The following is a 21,380-nucleotide window of genomic DNA, read 5'->3' on the forward strand; positions in this document are numbered from 1 at the left end:
GTCTCTATGAAGCCCCTCCTTCTGAAAAGCACACTGTGCTCTGATTGGTCGGCTGGAGCAGTGTGTTGTGATTAGTCAAGCGCTTTGAGTGTGTTTGGGAAATGTCCCGCCCCTTACCATAACCGTCAGTTTCAACACACTACTAACTAACTCAACCAGGCCCCGCCCCTTTATTCTGCGTATCTATTATTTAAATGAGGAATATTGTGACATGTTCGTATTATCGTATATATTATTATTATTAATAATAATAATAATAATTGTACTGTGCTAGCCTAACTGGGACTTGTCACAGCACTTGTTGGTTTGATTGCTTGTATTGTAAGTCGCTTTGGATAAAAGACCTGCTAAACGATTAAATGTAAATGTATGTGGATAAAGAAATCAGCGCTCACCATGCGGTGACACCATGCACAGCTCTTTCCTGTGAGTATCTTGATCTTTTTGTGGCAAATCTCACATTTGTTGGACTCACAGTCAGCACTGATCCAGTCATGAACTGAACACTGGCAAAGGGGGGAAAACAGTCATTCACAGGCCAAGCATTAATGCCTTTTGTGAATCAATTTAACACATAATTAATAGCAAGTTAATGTTACTTAAAGAGAACACAATGTAATGGTAAATCAATGGTAAATGAATCATCTCTCACCCCTATCTCTGTTTTGGACCTGACAAAGGTCCTGACGCATGGTGTGTGGTTTTTGTTGGCGCAGCTGCTGTGGACGGTGTACTTGCAAACTAGAAATCAATAAAAGAAGAGGGGAAACACTGACGATGTCATTACATTACAAAATACCCACAGGCAAGGGCATTTACAAAGACGCTAGAAATCTGGGCGAACCTATTCTGAATGTTTAAGGCTGTACATATTCAGTGTTATGAAAGAAGTACACTTTAGGAGTCCTTATTAAAGACATAATATACTTAAACGTGAACTGAATGTAATGGACATTTAATTGCATGTTATTTGGAATTAAATAAAAACGTAGTTTAGTTTAAATTGTTGGCTTACATTTTAAATAAATTTTAGTTGAACTTGAAGGTGTTTTTTGACCAACTTAAATAGGACATAATTACATGTAATTTCGTAATGACTTCTATTGTCTTTGAGATATGGAAATTAAGAAATTAAAATGTGCTGCTGAATTTACTGACAAAAATTTGTGGTTAACTAAAATATACATGAATGTCATTATTGAACTTGAATGTCATCTATTTAAGTTTTTTTTTATTTACACATTTTTAATGAAGTTGCAATTTAGTACATTTAAAATATGTTGATTTAAAATGTAATACTGAATAACACACTAGTGTTAAAAAAACCAGACAAAATATTAAACCAATGATTTAAAATGTACTTTAAAATTTGACATTATTACAAAGCGCACTTTTTAAAGTGTACTTAACTGTGTTAAGATTAATAAACAGTCATAAAAGTTAAATTCTCTTTCAGTACACTTAAGTGGCCTTTTATTTTATTAATATTATATTATCTGCGAGTACAGTTTTTTTAAATATACTACATACTAAATCTGACATACACTACATTCAATACAGTTAAGCACACTTCTTTTTCACAAGGGTATTCGAGCATCTATCCACTGAATACTAAGGGCCAGATTTACTAACAGCTTGTGTCAACACAAACCCTCTTTTGCCGTTAAAAAACTACTGTCAGGATTTACTAAAGACACACAGAGAATAATTTGCACTGAAAATGCGTGGACAGGGTTATTGTTGTGGCTGACCTTATCGCATATGCATTTGTAGGAGTTTCGCTATTAGATGCTAAATTTATGGGAGGAGAATATTTGAATTAATATTAATATTTGATAATATATTAATATTTGAATTAATATTTGAATCAATTACGGTGATTGTCTGCGCTAGTCAATTTACTGGTATTTGCACCATTATTTACTGTGTAAAAAAGCATGTTTTAAACCAGATGCTAATTTGCGCTGCTCTTGGTAGATTGTGTTGCTCATTATGGAAATGATCCGGCTGCGTCTGTGTTCTTTCATCTGCACGTCGTCACAGTTTTTATGGGATTGCGCTCTCACGCTAATTAGCCCTGTTTAGTAAATCTGGCCCTAAACGTATGTTTAAAGAGACAAGAATAGGTATAAAGCTTGCCCATGAATTAAAAAAGGTTATCATTGATAAACTCACAATTGCAAGACAAGCCCTGTTTTCGCAGACCCAACATCATCTTCTGACAGACAAAGCAATATGTGGGCCTGTTGAAGTTCTTCAGTCGCCAGACATGCTGGCCGTCCTTTTCAGCTACCTGTAGGTAATGTTAAAAACATCTCATGTAATCAATTCCACACCATATGACCTTCCTGATGATTACATACATTCTGACAAAGGCTGTTTACCTTTAATCCAAGCAGAACCAGTAGAGGAATGCTGTTCAAGCCCCCTTGTATCCACTCTCGAAGGGTTACAGTGCCACTGCCGTCCACGTCCATGGCTTTCAGCATGTCTTGAAGTACCTAGAAAAAGGAACAATGTACTTGTATTTTCATTATCCTAAAATATACTGCCATGTATTAGTTCTAGGCTTGGAAAAAGCAAACTTACCCATCTATGGTTATAAGCCTGGCTAGGAAATGATGAGGGTTTTATGTAGGGCTACCAACCTCACTCAACCTCACCTTTGACCTGAACGAGTACGGATCTTCATTTTGAAGAAGTACTACAAAAACTCACTTTCTTTCATCCTCAATTTAATGTGTGACTACACAGACCAACTACAGACCAACCCTGCTGTGCGTTTAGCGCCATCACCTGATCAATATAATAAGATGAATTAAAGATTTTATTCTGTCAATATATTTGACCATTAGGTATCAGCAACAGCTAGGTAGCAACGTTGATAGCTACTCATCAAGTCATCACTAAATTGGACAGTCACGCTAAAAGTGTGTTGTGTTAGTAAGGGAATTTTAAGGCTTTGTGTCGGGGAAAAAATAAATGAATTAAGTGTGTAACGACTGCCATTTTGTATTATTTGTGACCCTGTTTTGAGGTAAAGTAAATGTCGGGAGTCGGAGTCGACTGAATCAAACACCCCTACTTCAGTGGTCCTTTAAAAGCAGAAAATCTGTGCCTGTTGAAAAAATATTTGCCAGGACACTTCTGTCACTAACTTATGGAAGCTTGTTTCCGACTTTTAGTCTCACAATTCTAACTTTTTTTCTTGCAATTGTGAGTTTATATCTCTCAATCCTGAGAAAACAAATCTGAATTGCGAGTAATAAACGTGGAATTGTGAGAGATAAAGTCAGAATTGCGAGTTCACATCTCTTCATATCTCTTTATTTATCAGATTTGTGAGATATAAACTCACAGTTGCAAGAAAAAAGTCTGAATTGTGAGATAAAAAGTCACTATTACCTTTTTAATGTTTTTTTATCCTGTGGCAGCAACAAGCTTTCGTGCTAACTTGGAAAAAGCAAATGTAATTTCTCCAATTATACCTTCTGAAAGAGTTATTTGTACATATGAACTCACTGGCTTTAGTTCTGTCACATCCCATCCGAGGTATTCGGCAGCTTGCATCATCTGTGTAACAATTTTGTCAACTTCCTATTCAACAAAAACACACAGAAAACAAGAATTAAATAAACATTATAATTTATTTTAAGAGGACATCACTGGACATGTTAACAGGCTAATTTGAACCTAAGTAAGCTAAAACAGGAAATACATCACACTCAAGACAAGAGGGTAGCATTAAATGAAGGAAATATCAAAATCTCATGTACTCCCGTTGTTACCTTGCTATCAAGAAGTCCATTGTCATCTTTATCATACAATTTGAAGGTGTCTGCCAAATAAGTATCATATAATTGATAAGTACTTTGCATATACACTGCATTTAATTACACTTAAAAACAAATGGCAAGTTTAAATCATAATTTAAAATATAAAAAAAATGATTAAACCCATTTCGCACTTTATATGGTATTAGTACATAGTATTAGTGATATTATCTGCTAGAGATCACTTTAAATTCGATGAATGTCTTACACTCTAGTTTGTCTCGTGGATTTCCATCCTCCAATATGGAAAAGTAACACAATACAGCTTTAAGAGAGACACCACCTGAAAAAGCAGAACAAATAATACTGAATATCAATGTAATGCTATAGTAAGAGCCAGTAATAGCCAGTGTGCATTTTAATACTTACAGTTAAAGTTAATACATTAGTGTGTGGTTAGTTATATTTTATTATACAGCGTTTAACAGTCCCACCAGGATTTTTCACAGGATTTCTGATTATTAACAGCTCAAAATGACTATATTCCTGCAGCTTTTAAAAAACTGTTAATGTTTGTGGCATTTGTGTGTTGTTTTGCAGTGAAAACCCACAAAAAGTCATTATGTACTTGTGCAATTTAATGTTGGTGACAGTAACAGTACAATAACTGTAAATATTTTTGTCCATAAATACTGAAATTAATCGCAGTCCATGGGCCCTATTTTAACGATCTGAAATGCAAGTGTCAAGCGCAAAGCGCAAGTAACTTTGTGGGCGGATCTCCGGCGCTGTTGTTATTTTCCCGGCGGGATAAATGCCTCTTGCGCCCGGCGCAAATCTAAAATGGGTTGGTCTGAAGTAGCTTCATTATTCATAGGTGTGGTTTGGGCGTAACGTGAAATAAACCAATCAGAGCGACATCTCACATTCCCTTTAAGAGCAGGCGCGCTTATTCTAAAGCGGATTCCTATTATAACGGCGGATTTGCCAGACGCGCGCCAGGAGCGGTTCACAGCCGAGGAGACCGACGTTCTCGTCAGGGACATTGGGGATGGAGAAACCCACCCAAATTAACTTCGGTTAAACAGGCGTATGATAATTTGGGTAAATGTGTAAGTTAGATGTATGCTTTTATAATAAATTGTCTATCTATCTATCTATCTATCTATCTATCTATCGTAATAATGTATGATTTGCAAAAATGAAAACTGCTGCTTCTGTGTAGATGAGAGATCAAAGTGCGCGTTGTGCACACGCTACATTGATTATGGTCAAGCATGCGCCCTTAAAATAGCATATGAATAACATGCGCAACGCGCCACGGACTTTAAACTATTTTTTCCTGGTTAGTGGCGCAATTGTTTTCTAAACCTGCAAAATAGCATGAGGAAACGTTTGCGCCGGAACACGCCTCCTCTTTGCGCTGAACCGCCCCCCCGGGAGCGCAAGTGTATTTCTTAGTTAACCGAAGTGCTTCTGTGGGGGGAAAAGTCCGCTTTGCGCGGGTGCAAAATAGGAATGATACATGCGTCGGTGTACAAAGTCAATTGCGCTGGGTGCAAGATAGGGCCCCTGGACTCTAATGCACAAGGCAATTCTGCTTCGCTGAAAATACAGAATTGTGTTTGTGACAGATGCTTGCACTGATTATACACTCACCTAAAGGATTATTAGGAACACCATACTAATACTGTGTTTGACCCCCTTTCGCCTTCAGAACTGCCTTAATTCTACGTGGCATTGATTCAACAAGGTGCTGAAAGCATTCTTTAGAAATGTTGGCCCATATTGATAGGATAGCATCTTGCAGCAGTTGATGGAGATTTGTGGGATGCACATCCAGGGCACGAAGCTCCCGTTCCACCACATCCCAAAGATGCTCTATTGGGTTGAGATCTGGTGACTGTGGGGGCCATTTTAGTACAGTGAACTCATTGTCATGTTCAAGAAACCAATTTGAAATGATTCGAGCTTTGTGACATGGTGCATTATCCTGCTGGAAGTAGCCATCAGAGGATGGGTACATGGTGGTCATAAAGGGATGGACATGGTCAGAAACAATGCTCAGGTAGGCCGTGGCATTTAAACGATGCCCAATTGGCACTAAGGGGCCTAAAGTGTGCCAAGAAAACATCCCCTACACCATTACACCACCACCACCAGCCTGCACAGTGGTAACAAGGCATGATGGATCCATGTTCTCATTCTGTTTACGCCAAATTCTGACTCTACCATCTGAATGTCTCAACAGAAATCGAGACTCATCAGAACAGGCAACATTTTTCCAGTCTTCAACTGTCCAATTTTGGTGAGCTCGTGCAAATTGTAGCCTCTTTTTCCTATTTGTAGTGGAGATGAGTGGTACCCGGTGGGGTCTTCTGCTGTTGTAGCCCATCCGCCTCAAGGTTGTGCGTGTTGTGGCTTCACAAATGCTTTGCTGCATACCTCGGTTGTAACGAGTGGTTATTTCAGTCAAAGTTGCTCTTCTATCAGCTTGAATCAGTCGGCCCATTCTCCTCTGACCTCTAGCATCAACAAGGCATTTTCGCCCACAGGACTGCCGCATACTGGATGTTTTTCCCTTTTCACACCATTCTTTGTAAACCCTAGAAATGGTTGTGCGTGAAAATCCCAGTAACTGAGCAGATTGTGAAATACTCAGACCGGCCCGTCTGGCACCAACAACCATGCCACGCTCAAAATAGCTTAAATCACCTTTCTTTCCCATTCTGACATTCAGTTTGGAGTTCAGGAGATTGTCTTGACCAGGACTAAATGCATTGAAGCAACTGCCATGTGATTGGTTGATTAGATAATTGCATTAATGAGAAATTGAACAGGTGTTCCTAATAATCCTTTAGGTGAGTGTATATTGTACATTTTAAATGGAAAGACATTGTTTTTAACTAATGTTTAACAATTATAATAGTTCCTATGTTGTAATATTGTTTTCGCACTTTTTACTATTTAAAATAGCACTGTCAGTGATTGCATTCACTCATAAAAAGTGCATATGAAGTAAAATAATGTAGGCCTAAATCAGGCATAATTGCGGAATGTCATTATACATTCTATTCTTTACATTCTATTATGGTAGTTTAGATTAATACTATCATTAAACCTCTAAAAACTTTCATTAAATCTTGTGCATTTAACACATAAATAAAAACAATGTGTTTGATCTCTCACATGGTTTGTATGCGAACAGGTCGGAAAGACAACAGATAAGTGTGTTTTGAAACGTTTACTGAAGTTCTGTAAAATTACTCCTGAAAAATGAATCAGCAGCTCACCATCTTTGCTGTGAGGACTTGTGTCAGGACCAGACCGCTCAGATCTTTGGAAATACCAGTAGAGACGCTGGCAGAGATCAGCTGGAAAATCATCAACCTCAAGATAATTCTTGAGGAATAGAGAAAATCCTGTTGCATCTATGTGCTTCAGTGGGGAAAACGCAGAGAGAATGTGATTAAAAAAGGCTGTTATCTGATTGGCTTGAGTAAACGGTGGGTGGAGTCCACTTATTTTGTGGATTTTTCTGCACGTCGACACCAGAAGTGTGCAGCGATTTACAAATGCACAGAAAGCGGTTCACAAATAAATGCCAGACACAGTTGTGTTTGTGACATAAAACACATTTGTAAATATATATATATATTGCAAATCTCATTTTATTTATTTGTGAGTTTTATACATTTTTGTGAAACTCTTTACATTTATTTGTGGATCTTAATCAATTTTTTTGTGAATTTGATCATTTGTTTGTGAATCTCTTTACATTTGTTTGTGAATCTCAATCTATTTATTTGGAATAATGCAACAATTCTAGCCCCATACTTCTCCCCCCACTTCATTCCCTTTACACGATCTTCTCTTCACTTAAAAAGATTATATAAAAATTATAATATTCTATGTCAATATAAGTGAATAACAGTATATTATTATTAATATAAGTAACAGTCATGTTTGGTATCATTTGAAATGTCTCAGTGCGACTGGTACAATGGTCTCATCTCCACAGAAGTAAAGCAAATGGTAATAAGGGTTTAGAGATACTTTGCTTATTGGGTGTGCACTTTTCCCAGGGTCCTTCCTCCAAACTACCTCCTGTTCCTCGACAAGGTGTGAACTTCCTGTGTCTAGAACTCTAGTCAATGCAAATTCCTATTGTAAGTTCATTCCTCACATTGGGGAATGTTTTGTCTTGGTCTGAGTATATAAAGAAATGTCTTCAGAGATCAGGCCATAACGCTGAGTGTTGTTCAGACACTCAACATTATGTATTTCCTGAGTCAGGTACATCTTTTATTCTTTATCTCTGAGCATTTGATGTTATTGTATTGATTATCTTTGAATTGATTATGTAATTGGCATGATACATTTACCTGACTAATAATAAATTGTTAAATTTGGATTCATTCTGACTTACTCTGAAATTATTGATTCTAGTAGATTACATTAAGTCCATAACACCATAAGTTTACGCTCAGGTTAGTAACGGTTAGTTATCGGAAACTGTCGTTGGACCGATTGAGCAGGCCTTACAACTATAAGTAACTTTACAACTACATGTCAACTTATTCTACTAACCTATAAGCCATAACCTAACACTTTGATCATATACCTGTTCATCATATAAAGTGATTTTGTCTCTTCAAAAATGTTTGACTAAACCGCTCAATTCATAATTCAAAAAACAAATCTCTTTATGAACTTTCTGAAGTGTTAAAGTGGTAGTTGCGTAGCTGTCAATGGAAGGACAGAAATCTCTCAGATTTTATCAAAAAGATCTTCATTTGTGTTCTGAAGATTATTTTTGGCTGAACTATCCCATGAACACAGTTTCTAAGTTATAAATGTAACCAAAACATCAAAAAGTCACCTTCACATTTCACATATAATTTTTGAAACTGAGAGGATTCCATCATTTATGGAGAAATAACTACTGTAGGAGCCAGTAGAAAGTGTTCAGCTTACATCTCCAAACCTGTGATGGACCAGCTTTCCACCGGCATGAAAATCCTTCATCGCATCTTTCGCCTTTATCCTGCTATCTAGGAAATTTAAAACAAAACAACAACAAAAAGATGTGTAAATTGTAAAAATGAAAACCTTTTCTCAGACATTTAACTTATAATATTATGTTCCATGATTTATCTTGCCTAGTGAAAAATAAATATACCAAAACTAATTTGAAAAACATTTATTTTATGCTAAGTATACTACAAATAGGTTTATATATTTATGTTCTTAATTTAAATATCCTGCAATTGTTCTTTTAGTATACTAAATTGATACACTTAAAAGTCTGCTAAATTGGAACAATTAATTTTGTACTTAATGCACTTAAGTTATCTGGAAATAGTCCAACTAAAAATTTACTTAAGTATATTTGATTGTGCTTTTTATATTTGAAGTATACTTTAGGTACACTTTAAATATCTTGCATTTAACCCTTTAAAACCGGATGTGTCGTCGACGACACAGCCAACCAAGCTGTATTCATGTCACTGTAACTCTTCAACCGCTTCACAGCAGAAGAGGGGATTGGGATGATTTTTAATGAAATTTGGGAGGCGGATAGCCGTTACTCTTTCACGTATCTAAGCATGTAGTGCGTGCATGTGTATGTGTGCGTACCTATGAATGCGTGCATTTGTATGTGTGCGTGTATGAAAAAAAGTGTCCTAAATGAAAACTGTGCAACCCAATGTCACAAAAAAAACTTGTATATATGTATTATAGTTCATTTTTCAACTTTAAAGTGTTAGTTTCTTTCGTTCATGATTTTTTCGTTTTTTTTCTAAATAAAAATCAGTCAATTTATTCTCGTTTTTTCTATTTTTGTCTTTTTAAATTCTATTTACAAACTCACCACACACAATAATGGTCAATAACTGTAATTTGTTGAAAGCTTATCTTTTTCTGAAAAAGATGACACCTTGCACATGAAGATATCACATTGTTTTTGAATTTTACAGTAAAAAAAATCGAATTATGTGAAAAACACCTATTTTAGCTTCAGGTTCTAAAGGGTTAAAGATATTATACAGAGATTATAATATTTTTTCTAATAGTGATATTAAAGCACATTTTAGACTTAAGAAATGTGCATTGTGCAATAAAGATCTAAGTACTCTTGTCAGAAGTCAAATTTTAAGGGTCAAGCGATTTGTCAGTAAATATCAATGTTAATGGCTTTGTTTTTCACTACTAGGGTTGTTATTATTCAATAAAGTAAATGAAGAATGAGTCCCATAATGTTTATGAAAGACACTTACATTCTAAGTACTCCAGCAACTGAATGAAGTCAACAGGGTTAATCTCATTTACTAAATCAGATTCTGTGGCCATTTTGTTTGTCCTACGTCACTCTTAACCTGAGAAATGAGGACGGAGAGAGAGAGGTCAAAATGCATGATGAATATATGGATGTACATACCTATAAAGACACTGTAGAAATAATTTAATAAATGTGCCCCTAATAAGAAACCAGGTGCATGTTCATTTATTAAAAATGTGTTTGAATATAGTGCTGAAAAGTGAGTGATTATGAGCTATAGTTTTTATAACAGACTGAAAGTTCCTGTTCAGCCACGGTAAATGACCAAAACAAGCAAATAAACATGCATTTATTAGCATACACATTTAGTTAGTTATGTGAAAATTGACTGCTGAACAAATGCTAATCTAATCTCATATTCAGCCCACATAAAAATTAAGAATGTGTTTAATAAACTAATTTAAAGAAGACTTCAATTATCTTTTAAATAAATAAATAAACGCCGTGGCGTTCGTTACTAATGACAGTTCTAATTAGAAATCTAATCCACAATCAGAATTTTCCAACTCTTTATTGTGTGACAGTGTGGGAATGCATCTAACAACTATTTTAAAAGGCATCCAACACATTTATATGAATGAATCTTACCTTTAAAAAGTCAAAAAATTCTCTCGTATAAGAAATGTATGGGATTAAATCACACCCTTCAACGCGTCAAATTCAAAATAATGATCTAACGTTATATTGCGTGGATTAACACGCATGCGCATTACATAGAGTTTACAAGAAGGACAAACCAGCTGTGTCCCGGATTACGCTGAATATTTCCACATAAATTTGACCCATTTTCATTTAACTATTCCAGATCATTCAACTTTCATGTTCTGTTCTGTGCAGGTCGGATAAATACGTGCGGATAACTACGTCATAACGTACGGAAAGCATTGCGTCATGACGTTTAAAAAAAAAAAAAATACCACTGTAAACGGTAGTTGACTGTCCAGAGAAACTGTGATGATTGACAGCTGTCAGAACATTCAGCGTCTTAATTCATATTACGAGCCTATTCCGGAGCCTATTCCGGATTGTTCACACAAAGCGTAGCAGATGACGAGAAACAGTAGGCTATCTTTAAAAGAGTCCGTGCAACCGTAGCTCAATGCTAACCAGTAAGTGTTTTCATTAGTTTCCTGGTTTGTTTAATATTGTTGATCAGCTGTCATTGTCGCACGTGCATGCTTCATCACAGTTAGTTTGCCAAAAAGTTGTTTGCATGCATGCATCTTTAATTATAATTGTCTTGCATGTGATATATGAAACACTGAGTGTAAAACGCATCAGATGTGGACTGGCATGTTGTGCATCAGGTTTTGCAGGATTTGCGCAGAAGCAGACTGATCATGAGCACAGAGACTCATGTGAAGGACATTAAACCTGGACTCAAGAATCTCAATGTCATCTTCATCGTGCTGGAAACAGGTGTCCAAACAACACATCACATGCTGCCAGTGGAACAAAATAACACATAATCATTTAACTCTGCGTTAACCTTTCACATTTCAGGAAAACCACAAACAATTGATCATACTGGAGCCAACAATACTCGTTTTAGTGCTGTGTTATTATCATATTCAAAATATGGTCATATAAAAGTTTCGACACACTTGACTGACTATTTCCAAAATCTAAATATGAGAGTTTTTTAGTAAGTTAACTGACACCAAAGTAATGGGCAACAGCTGAGTGTCCATGATACTGTACGTTATGCAATACAGATTATAGCTTTACTGTAATAAACAGAAAAAACAATGTTATTCAGATGGTAAATATTTAATACGTTTTTTTTTCTGAAATGCTAGAAACTTTACAAAAATAATGTTGTCAATGCTTCACTATGACTAGGAGCTGTTTAGAAGAAAATAAAGACCATTATTATGGCAGCACCAATTTTGCGATAAATATTTATTGTATACATTTATATAAAATAGGGCTTATTAAAATAAGGTAATTTACCTTATATATTAAAATAGGGCTTTACCTTATAAAATGATGAGTTTGCATTAACATTAACTGAAGGCAAAGACGCTTCTCTTTATTGGACCTTTGATATTGTATGCTCATGAATTTCCACAAACAAGAACATGAAGCAGACAGGGTCTGTGGAGTGTGTTCTATTACTTAAACCCCAACGGTTGTTTATTACGATACACCGTTCAGGCCTTCTATAATACATATTTATTAGCTATAATAATAGTCTAAAGTATCTTCTCTTCTTCAAGGACGAGTGACGAAGACCAAAGACGGTCATGAGGTGCGCACGTGTAAAGTGGCCGACAAGACGGGCAGCATCAGCATTTCGGTTTGGGATGAAGTCGGTGGACTCATTCAGGCTGGTGACATCATCAGACTTACCAAAGGGTGAGACTGCATTTAATATCAGTGATGCACATAGAAAGTCATCTTTTTAACAGACATTTTAACATGCTGACTATGCTCAAAAGACAGTCGTTCTACCTCAAATGAACAGTCAATTGTAGTGCAAAATACTTGATTTTACAGTAAAAGATCACTCTTCATAAATGTTTTACAGTCTACAGAACTGTCTATATTTGTATTTTGCTGCAGTTACGCCTCAGTTTTTAAAGGCTGTTTGACACTGTACACTGGAAGAGGAGGTGAACTACAGAAGATTGGAGAGTAAGTTTTAATCATCAACCATTTCATTTTATTTAATCATTCATATTTTTTAGGGGTGTAACGATACGATACATAACCACGATACTGAACTCATGATATTATATTATTGCGATACTCCAAGACATGGTAAAAGGTTAACATAAAATTTGCATTTTTGCATATTGTATTGCATTAAAAAAAAAAATATATCTCTCATTGTGAATAAATTCATGTGTTTGTATCCCATTTGTAAGATTCTGCATGGTGTATTCTGAGGTGCCAAACTTTAGTGAGCCAAATCCAGAATATCTGTCCCAGATGAATAAAACGGTACGTCTTCTAGATTTATTTCTGTGGATTTGCCATATGATGCTGTTTTAAAATACATTATTTTGTTTATTGGGTGTACTAGAATGGGTTAACATGCTTTTAATGTTAAAAAAAACACATTATTTTTCACATACTGTACATTTTTGCAGTAATTCTGTTCCCAGTCTGTCCGAAATTCACTGACTGAGTTGCGAAAAGTGCTCTGATTGGCCAGCTGACCCAATGCATTGTGATTGGTCATCTGAAGCGACTGTCGGAAATGTAATGCCTCTGACCATTCAATTAAATTCAATCGACATTTATTTGTATAGCACTTTTCACAATACATATAGCTTCAAAGCAGCTTTACAGAAAATGCATGAGTCTACATTACAATCTGTTATCAGAGGTGACTGTGTCAAAGCTATGCATTTCAGAAATGTACATATACAAATCACAGTTATCTAATAATGTATTAATTTAAGGCAGAAACAATGAGCTCATTTAAGTAATGAGTTCATGTTTGTTAACAAATTATTAGGATATATAGAAAAATGTAGCATTGGTGCAATACCATAATCGCGAGCTTCAGCTTCCAAGGCTTCTAAAGCAATTATGAACACATAGTTAAAAAAAATGTTGTCGGTTTTACCATATCAGTTCGAGTCCGAGTTGGATTCTGAAAATGCGGATGATCAAGACGATCAATCAGAACTTGCCAGCACGACAAGAGTACGACTTCGAGGTTCAGAAAGCTGTCCGCTGTAAAATGCACTGTGCACAAGCAAACTTCTGGGTTGTATTGCTCTGGAACTTTATGAGTAAATCTAAACCTCTGATTAACTTCTGAAAGCAAAAGTGCTTTGCTTTCGCATCAAAACACTTCAATTCACTGAAACCTCGCCTTCTTTCTTTGCGTATGCCTTTGGGCGGGCATTATGCTAATATTTCACACTGTGACAGAGACATTTGCAGAATTAATATCTGGACTTTGATCGAGGCGTTTTAGGCCTCAGTGTTCTCTGTGATAGAATTAAAGTGATGTTAGTTCGCCCAAAAATGAAAATTGTGTCATCATTTACTCGCCCTCAAGTTGTTCCAAACCTGTATACATTTCTTTGTTCTGCACAAAAGAACATATTTTGAAGAATCCAAACATTTGTGGGCACCATTGAAAAAAGAAAATACTATGGAAGTCAATGGTGCCCCACATCTTACAAGGAAAAGGAAAACGTTAAAAAGCATCATATGGCCTTTTAAAAAATTAACCTATTCACTATTAAAAAACAAAACAAAAAAAACAATTAGCCACTGGTCATGGTAATTGACTTTCTTCTTGTTATCTGTCAGGGACTGAATGACCAGAGCAACCTGAACAGCAGCACTGGAGCCAATGCAGGTATAATTATATAGTGTGGCAAGTGCTTTTTACAGTGAACCACTACCTTGATTTTTTTCCTTTGTAAGAATTAAAGCACATTTCGGGATCCTAGTTGGGTCCAATTCTCAGTATTAACTACTAACTACGACTTTTGCCTCAATACACTCCTAATTACTGCTTAACAGTTAGTAAGGTAGTTGTAAAGTTTAAGTCTTGGGTGGATTAAGGGATGTTGAATATGGTCATGCAGAATAAGGCATTAATATGTGCTTTATAAGTACTAATAAACAGCCAACGTCCTAGTAATATGCTTATAAGCAACTAGTTAATAGTGAGAATTGGACCCTAAACTAAAATGTTACCAAATATTCATGTAATGTATTCATATACTTGACTTTTTTTATTCTTTGAAGGTAATGACACTCCCAATGGAAATGGGGTGAATTCTCAAAGCTCTGGAAACTCCACTAATCCACAGCCGGCTGGACGAGCGAGTGGTGGAAATGGGAACCGGTCGACACCAAGTCCTGGTGTGGGGGGAACTTCTGTAAGCAACGGCAAGGAGACGCGGCGAACACTCAAAAGATGATTTAGTTTAGTAACGGAGCAACATAATCATTGCAAAATGGTTTTGGCGAGCAGCTATTTGTCATGTCTCATCTGAAGACATGTATTGATAAACTTTGAACTTCATGCTTTCATGTATGTTGGTTTAACTCTTGTCCAGTCTGGTAAAGTCACATATTTTATGATGTATTTCTCAATTAGTGAACAAGTTTCTCAACTTGTTTCACCGTCTCAGAATGGACACACTAAACTATTATAGTTTTTAGCCCAACTTCTGAATGTTAGTCAACTTTTGGTTATCAGTTTCAACATTCATCTTATTCAGTAATTTTTTAAATGGCAATTTTGTTGGCTAAAATATGTCTGATAAACGGAGCCAAAAACAAGCAGCAATAAGCAGGTTCCAAGCGGATGGAAAATGTGGATAAAGTGAGGACAATTGTCAAGATTTGTAAGTTATTGTGCCCTCTAAGACTAGAACAAATTTAATGTTTTCCAGGTTTCTCAGAACTTTAAAAAAAATTGCACGTCTATAAATTAAAATGATAAATTCTCTACTGTTATTGTTGCTTCCTCTCTGCCCTTCTCTCTCAATCTCTCTTGTCCCGAAGAGATTATTTCAATATATACACTATGACATTATATCTAATGCCTTGGAGAAACTTGCCCCATTAAAAACAAGAGCTGTCCCCTCAAATCATTCCTCCCCATGATTCACCCCTGAACTTAGAGCAATGAAAGCTAAGGGTAGGCGTATTGAACGGCTTGCTATTGCTTATACACACGCTCTACCTATCTTTCAGTGTTATAAATGAAGCAAAGTGTAAACCCAGGACTCTTTTCTCTGAGAATAACACACTTGTCAAACCATCATCTTTTACAATTATTGGCTCTATTGAGCCTTGTGAAACTTTTTTCCTACATCACATTGACAGTATCTCCCCAGCTTTCCCCCCCATCTGCTCCTACAGATTTTTCTCCTTCTCAGTCTGTCCACCCGCTCTCAACCTTAACTACTAATACATTTGATTACTAAATCTAACTCCTCTTCCTGTCAACATGACCCAATTCCAACTCATTTACTCAAAAACGTCTTAGCTTAAAGGGGTGGTTGATTATGATTTCACTTTTTTAACTTTAGTTAGTGTGTAATGTTGCTGTTTGAGCATAAAAACATCTGCAAAGTTACAACGCTCAAAGTTCAAAGCAAAGGGAGATATTTGCTTTTAAAGAAATTGCTTTTTAAGGACTACAACAAATGGACAGGACATTCCTCCCAGGTTAGTGACATCACTAACCCTAGAATTTACATAAACCCGCCCCCTGAACACGGTTTATAGACTATCAAGACAGAATATGCTAATCAAGGACTAGAAGAGAACTACACATAAGCTACATAAATTCATCAACTAACCATTCAGAAATGTCCTGTTGCTTCTACATGTTGTCACTTCTTCTTGAGTCTCTCCATTATTGTCTGACTCTGGTTTGAACATAAATGGCTAAAAGTTTTTTAAAAATTCAGTGCATGTCTGTGTGAGTGCAAGCTGTTGTAGCTCCGCCCTCTGTGCTGGGAGCAGCAGCTCATTTGCATTTAAAGGAACAGACACAAAACGGTGCGTTTTTGCTCACCCTCAAAAATGTACACTTTCAACATGCTATATAAAAATATCTGTTGGGTATTTTGAGCCAAAACTTCACATATACACACTGGGGACATCAGAGATTTATTTTACATCTTGTGAAAAGGGCATTATACCACCCCTTTAAGTACTTAAAAGGTGGTTGTCACACAATTGCAGTCTGACTTGGATAAACATAACCTGCATGAACCTGATCAGTCTGGTCCAGAGACTGCTCTTTTTTTTTTTGTGATTATGATTTTTTGTTTTCAATCAATAAACAACACATATCATACAGAGAGAGCATTCGGATGAGAATAGAAATAAAATTAAAATAAAGTAAAATAAAAAACACACATACGCACAGAACACAACACACTTAAACACTGGCAGCAAACTCATATTGACTCTGTAGAATATTCAAAGAAGCTCTTTAAGAGCAGAGGCTATATTCATCCAGGTGTTTACAGTGGTTGTCTTTGCCTTATTGATATTTGCAGTTGTACACTCAAGGCAAACTATGTAATGAAATGAGACTATCCAAAATTGCTTCAAGTTTGTATCTGGGGTTATCCACTGCTGTAAAATAGCTTTTTTTGCAGCTATGAAACCCTGCCATCAACACTTTTTTTGTGACGTAGAGAAAATTGGTACTTTGAATCATCATTCAATAATAGTAAACAGGAGTCCAAATCCAGATATAGACCTGTAAGATCATGTAACATAACAATCACATACTTCCAGAATAGTTGAATCATTGGACAGTCCCAAAACATATGTAGAAATGTACCATTGGCGTCAGTGTTACAGAAACTGCAGTATGGATTGGATTATAAGTTTCATGCGATAAATGAATAAGTACATGACTAAGATTTTTAGAAGTAAGGCCAAGTTTTGACCACACTGTATCCCAGTCTGGGTGGAATCCTAACCAAGAAAGTTCCAAATCCCACGTTGATAGTATCTTTAAAGGCTTATGAACACTACTGAGTAAAGAATTATAGATTACTGTGACCGCCCCTCTAGGATCTTTGACACAGGATCAATCCAGCTAAACATTGGGTGGTCAGTCAAAACAGAATTCCATGGCACGCCATAAGCTTTCATAGCAGATCGCAACCTCAGGTACAAGAAAAAAGAAAAGCCAGGTAGGCTGTATTCTGCTTGGATATCCTGGAATGTGCGCAAACCAGTCCCGTCAAAAATATTGGAAAAAGTAAAAAACCCTTTGGACGACCACAAAGGGTAAACAAAAGGTTGTTGATCAGATAAGAAGTGAGCATTGTTCCATAGAGGAGATTGCTGAGAGAATTTCTTTGAATGGCCTATTGCTTTGTCAGCACTGTACCATGCAGCTAAAGTGGATGAAATAACATTACCAAATTTAAGGTGCGAGTTGCGACGTCCTATACCTGTGAAGGGCAGATCTTGAAGTCTATGGGGATGTACAATAGCTGATTCTATGCTTCTCCATGGCACTTTACTGTCTTTGTCCGTCCATGTTCGCATAGCTCTAATCTGGAATGCCCAGTAATAAATCTGAAAATTAGAGAGGGCAAGGCCACCTTCTAATTTTGTGCACTGCAAAACAAAAAAACTTATTCTGGGTTGTCTGCCATTCCAGACAAATCTGGATGCTGCAGAGTTTAACTCTTTAAAATATTTGGGAGGTGGTGTGAATGGGATCATAAAGGACAAGAAGTTCAGGAGTGGTAGAATATTCATCTTGACTGTACTGATTCTGGCTTGCATTGAGATCTGAAGGTTGGTCCATCTTTGAAGATCAAGTTTTATTTTCTGGCTGAATTCACTGAAATTTAATTGGATGATTCTTGACAGAGAATCCGTTATTTTGATTCCTAGGTATGTGAATGATTTAGTGAACACAATATTGTTAGGAAGGGAAATGTGGTGAGAGATATTGTTAAGGACCATTAAGGAGGATTTATCCCAATTTATCATGTATCCAGACATGCTGCTGAAGTGGTGGAATAACTTTAAGACATTAGGTATAGAGTTTTTTTAAGTCTGAAAGGTACAAAATGATGTCATCCGCATACAACGATATATAATGCTGAGAACCAAGTAAAGTAATTGGTACAATAACTTGGCTTTGTCTGAGAGCTTGGGCTAACGGTTCCAGTGAAAGTGCAAAAAGAAGTGGTGATAGGGGGACAGCCTTGACGACAAACCCTCTGTAGTGGAAAGGGTTGAGACTGATAAGTGCCTGTTGAAATAGAAGCTGTTGGGTTACTATAAAGAGTATGAATGGCATATATGAATTTAGGACCGAAACCAAAATGTTCCAGTACTGTCCATAGAAAGTCCCACTCAAGTCTGTCAAAAGCTTTGAGCGCGTCAAGGGAAAAAACTGCGCAAGTGTCAGTATATGTGTGAGAATGTTCAATGATGTGCAATAAACGTCGCATATTGTCTGCGGCCAGCAGCCCTCTCTAAGAAATCCAGTTTGGTCAAAATGAATCAAAATATCCATGAAGGGCTCAATCCGGGAAACCAAGGTTTTTGCCAGAATTTTTACATCACTGTTAATTAAAGATATTGGACGGTAACTAGAACAATTCAGTGGATCTTTATTTTTCTTATGTAACAAAATGATAAGCGCTATGTTCTGGTCCCTATGAAGCATACCATGTTTGATAGCATAATTCATAGAATTCAAGATTAAGGGCCCAACAACATCCCAAACAGCCAGGTAGAGCTCCGGGGGAGGGATAGGATTTCCCTTCTTTTTTTTTTTTTTAAGAGATTTGGCCATATTATGAAATTCCTCCAACATTAGAGGTTCTTCTAGAAGTTCTCTGTCCTCTTCTGGTAAAATAGGCAAGTTCAAATTCTCTAAAAATGTTTTGCATGCATGTCTGTCAAGAACCACCTCTGAAGAATACAGTGTGGAATAAAATGCTTTAAAAGGTGTTATTAATAGCCCTAGGATCTGTAACTATTTTGCCATCATTGTTTCGTGACATATCAATATTTGCTTTGGACTCGGTTTCCTTTAACCTCAATGCAAGCAGATGGCTAGTACTATCTGAATGAAAGTAACATTTTTGCTTAGTTCTGTGAATGATGAACTCGGCTTTGGACATCGACAGGCTATTGTATTCTTTTTTCAACAGTAACAAATTCTGAGCAGCCACTTCTGAGAAAGACTGGGTCTGCTGATGCTCCAAAGACCATATTTCTTGTTCAAGATAATCGAAGGAGCGCTTATTTTTAAGACGCTTGGCCTTTGAGGAAAAGGCAATGCAGTTCCCTCGTAGATAGCATTTAGTAACTTTCCATAACACCTGAGGGTTTGAGCAATGATCCATATTAATTTCCAAAAATTCTGTAAGCCCAGATCTGAGTTGTTTCATAGGCCTAAATGTAGTTTCATACAGCAGGGAGTCGTTAAAGCGCCATCTACGGGATTTAGCATGAGCTGTAGCAGGTGTCAGAGACTGCTCTTTTAAGAGAGGTCAATGACCTTCTCCTGGCATCTGACACTGGACATCAGCCTCTTGGTTCTCCTGGATCTGTCATTCAGCCCTCCTTTTTCCTTCAGTGGTTAACTTCATATCTCTCGGATAGACAATTAATTTGCATTAACAAACACAAATCTCGCTCCTTCACGATCTCCCATGGTGTACCTCAAGGTTCAGTACTTGGTCCACTAATATTTTTAATTCATATGCTTCCTCTTGGCCAGATCATTAAATTGTCATTTAGTGGCCTTCCAGCTAAAGCCCTTAATCGCCTGCAAATGCTACAAAACTCTGCTGCTTTGTAAACAGTAAAACTCTGTAACTCCCTTACATCTACTCACATCACTCCAATCCTTCACCAACTACACTCGCTCCCTACTGCATTCAGTTCAAACTACTTGTCTTACTTTATAAGGCCTGTCATGGTTTAGCACCTTCATATCTACCCTCACCTTCAAGACTTTATTCAGCCTTATGCTCCTGCCCATACTCTTAGATCTAGTTCCGACAACCTGCTTGTTTTACCAAAGTTAAAACGGTCAACTTTTGGGCATTCAGAATCTCATCTGTCTCATCACTACAGACCTTAAAAACTAATTTATTCACATAGTTTTTCAACTGATTGGTTCCCCGTTCTGATATTTCACTACTTGTTAAGTCATTATCTGCCATGCTGTTTACATGTTTGACTGCTGTACAATACTTTGCTTGTACTTCTGTATTTTCTTGTAAGGGTCCTTGGATACTTGAAAGGCGCTATATAAATAAAACGTATTATTATTATTATTATTTAAAAAAATATAGGACAAGCCTGAACATTTTCGTGAAAATTAGATGAGCGTCCTAGGATGATTTAGAAAAGTAGGTGTTCCTAAACACATGACATTTTTTAGCAAGCTAAATTTTTTTCCAGCCAGAAATGGAAAACTATGTGATCATGATTTGATTTGGGAGCTGCTTGGATTCCTAAATCAGAAGTTTCACTCTATGAGACCCATTTTAACTTCATGTGCAGTATATTGTGCTTACCACTGTAATCAATGTCAGTCGCACGGGGTTTTGAACCAGAAAAGCCAAATAAAAAGAAGCTGTAAAAACCATTATGAACATGCAACATGCAAGAGGCGAAGGCGAAATACAGGAGGAAAGCCATGTGAGAAGCAATGCCTCTTTAGTGGCTAATGTGATAATGATAATCCATCATATTCAAAATCGTTCAGCAAATCAGCCTGAATGGGTCATAGTGGAGAAATGGATGGACTAATGGCGCGGCCTACCTTCTGC

At 36.7% G+C, this 21,380-nt stretch overlaps 2 protein-coding genes across 3 annotated transcripts in view; one reads left to right on the forward strand and one right to left on the reverse strand.

The window, feature by feature from the left end:
- dgkab (diacylglycerol kinase, alpha b) overlaps positions 1-10,852 on the reverse strand; it is a 33,486-nt gene extending 22,634 nt beyond the window's left edge. Inside the window, exons 1-11 of one of the 2 annotated variants that reach the window (XM_082156434.1) lie at positions 10,705-10,852; positions 10,055-10,145; positions 8,751-8,827; positions 7,067-7,211; positions 4,042-4,116; positions 3,789-3,838; positions 3,523-3,597; positions 2,385-2,501; positions 2,176-2,293; positions 653-741; positions 396-506 (exon numbers count right to left, since the gene is read on the reverse strand). In XM_082156434.1, the coding sequence (XP_082012560.1) occupies positions 396-506; positions 653-741; positions 2,176-2,293; positions 2,385-2,501; positions 3,523-3,597; positions 3,789-3,838; positions 4,042-4,116; positions 7,067-7,211; positions 8,751-8,827; positions 10,055-10,127 (930 nt within the window). In that variant the 5' untranslated portion in view covers positions 10,128-10,145; positions 10,705-10,852. Of the gene's footprint in view, positions 1-395; positions 507-652; positions 742-2,175; positions 2,294-2,384; positions 2,502-3,522; positions 3,598-3,788; positions 3,839-4,041; positions 4,117-7,066; positions 7,212-8,750; positions 8,828-10,054; positions 10,154-10,704 lie in introns of both variants that reach the window. The other variant, XM_082156433.1, reaches the window with a different exon arrangement.
- Positions 10,853-11,030: 178 nt separating this feature from the next.
- nabp2 (nucleic acid binding protein 2) lies at positions 11,031-15,552 on the forward strand. The gene is made up of 7 exons (XM_082156570.1): positions 11,031-11,225; positions 11,424-11,535; positions 12,336-12,474; positions 12,682-12,753; positions 12,987-13,062; positions 14,392-14,440; positions 14,836-15,552. The coding sequence occupies exons 2-7, from the start codon at positions 11,457-11,459 to the stop codon at positions 15,009-15,011; spliced, it is 591 nt and encodes a 196-aa protein (XP_082012696.1). The 5' UTR covers positions 11,031-11,225; positions 11,424-11,456; the 3' UTR covers positions 15,012-15,552.
- Positions 15,553-21,380: the final 5,828 nt, after the last annotated feature.

Source organism: Leuciscus leuciscus (assembly GCF_965113295.1).
Source record: "Leuciscus leuciscus genome assembly, chromosome: 23".
NCBI lineage: Eukaryota > Metazoa > Chordata > Actinopteri > Cypriniformes > Leuciscidae > Leuciscus > Leuciscus leuciscus.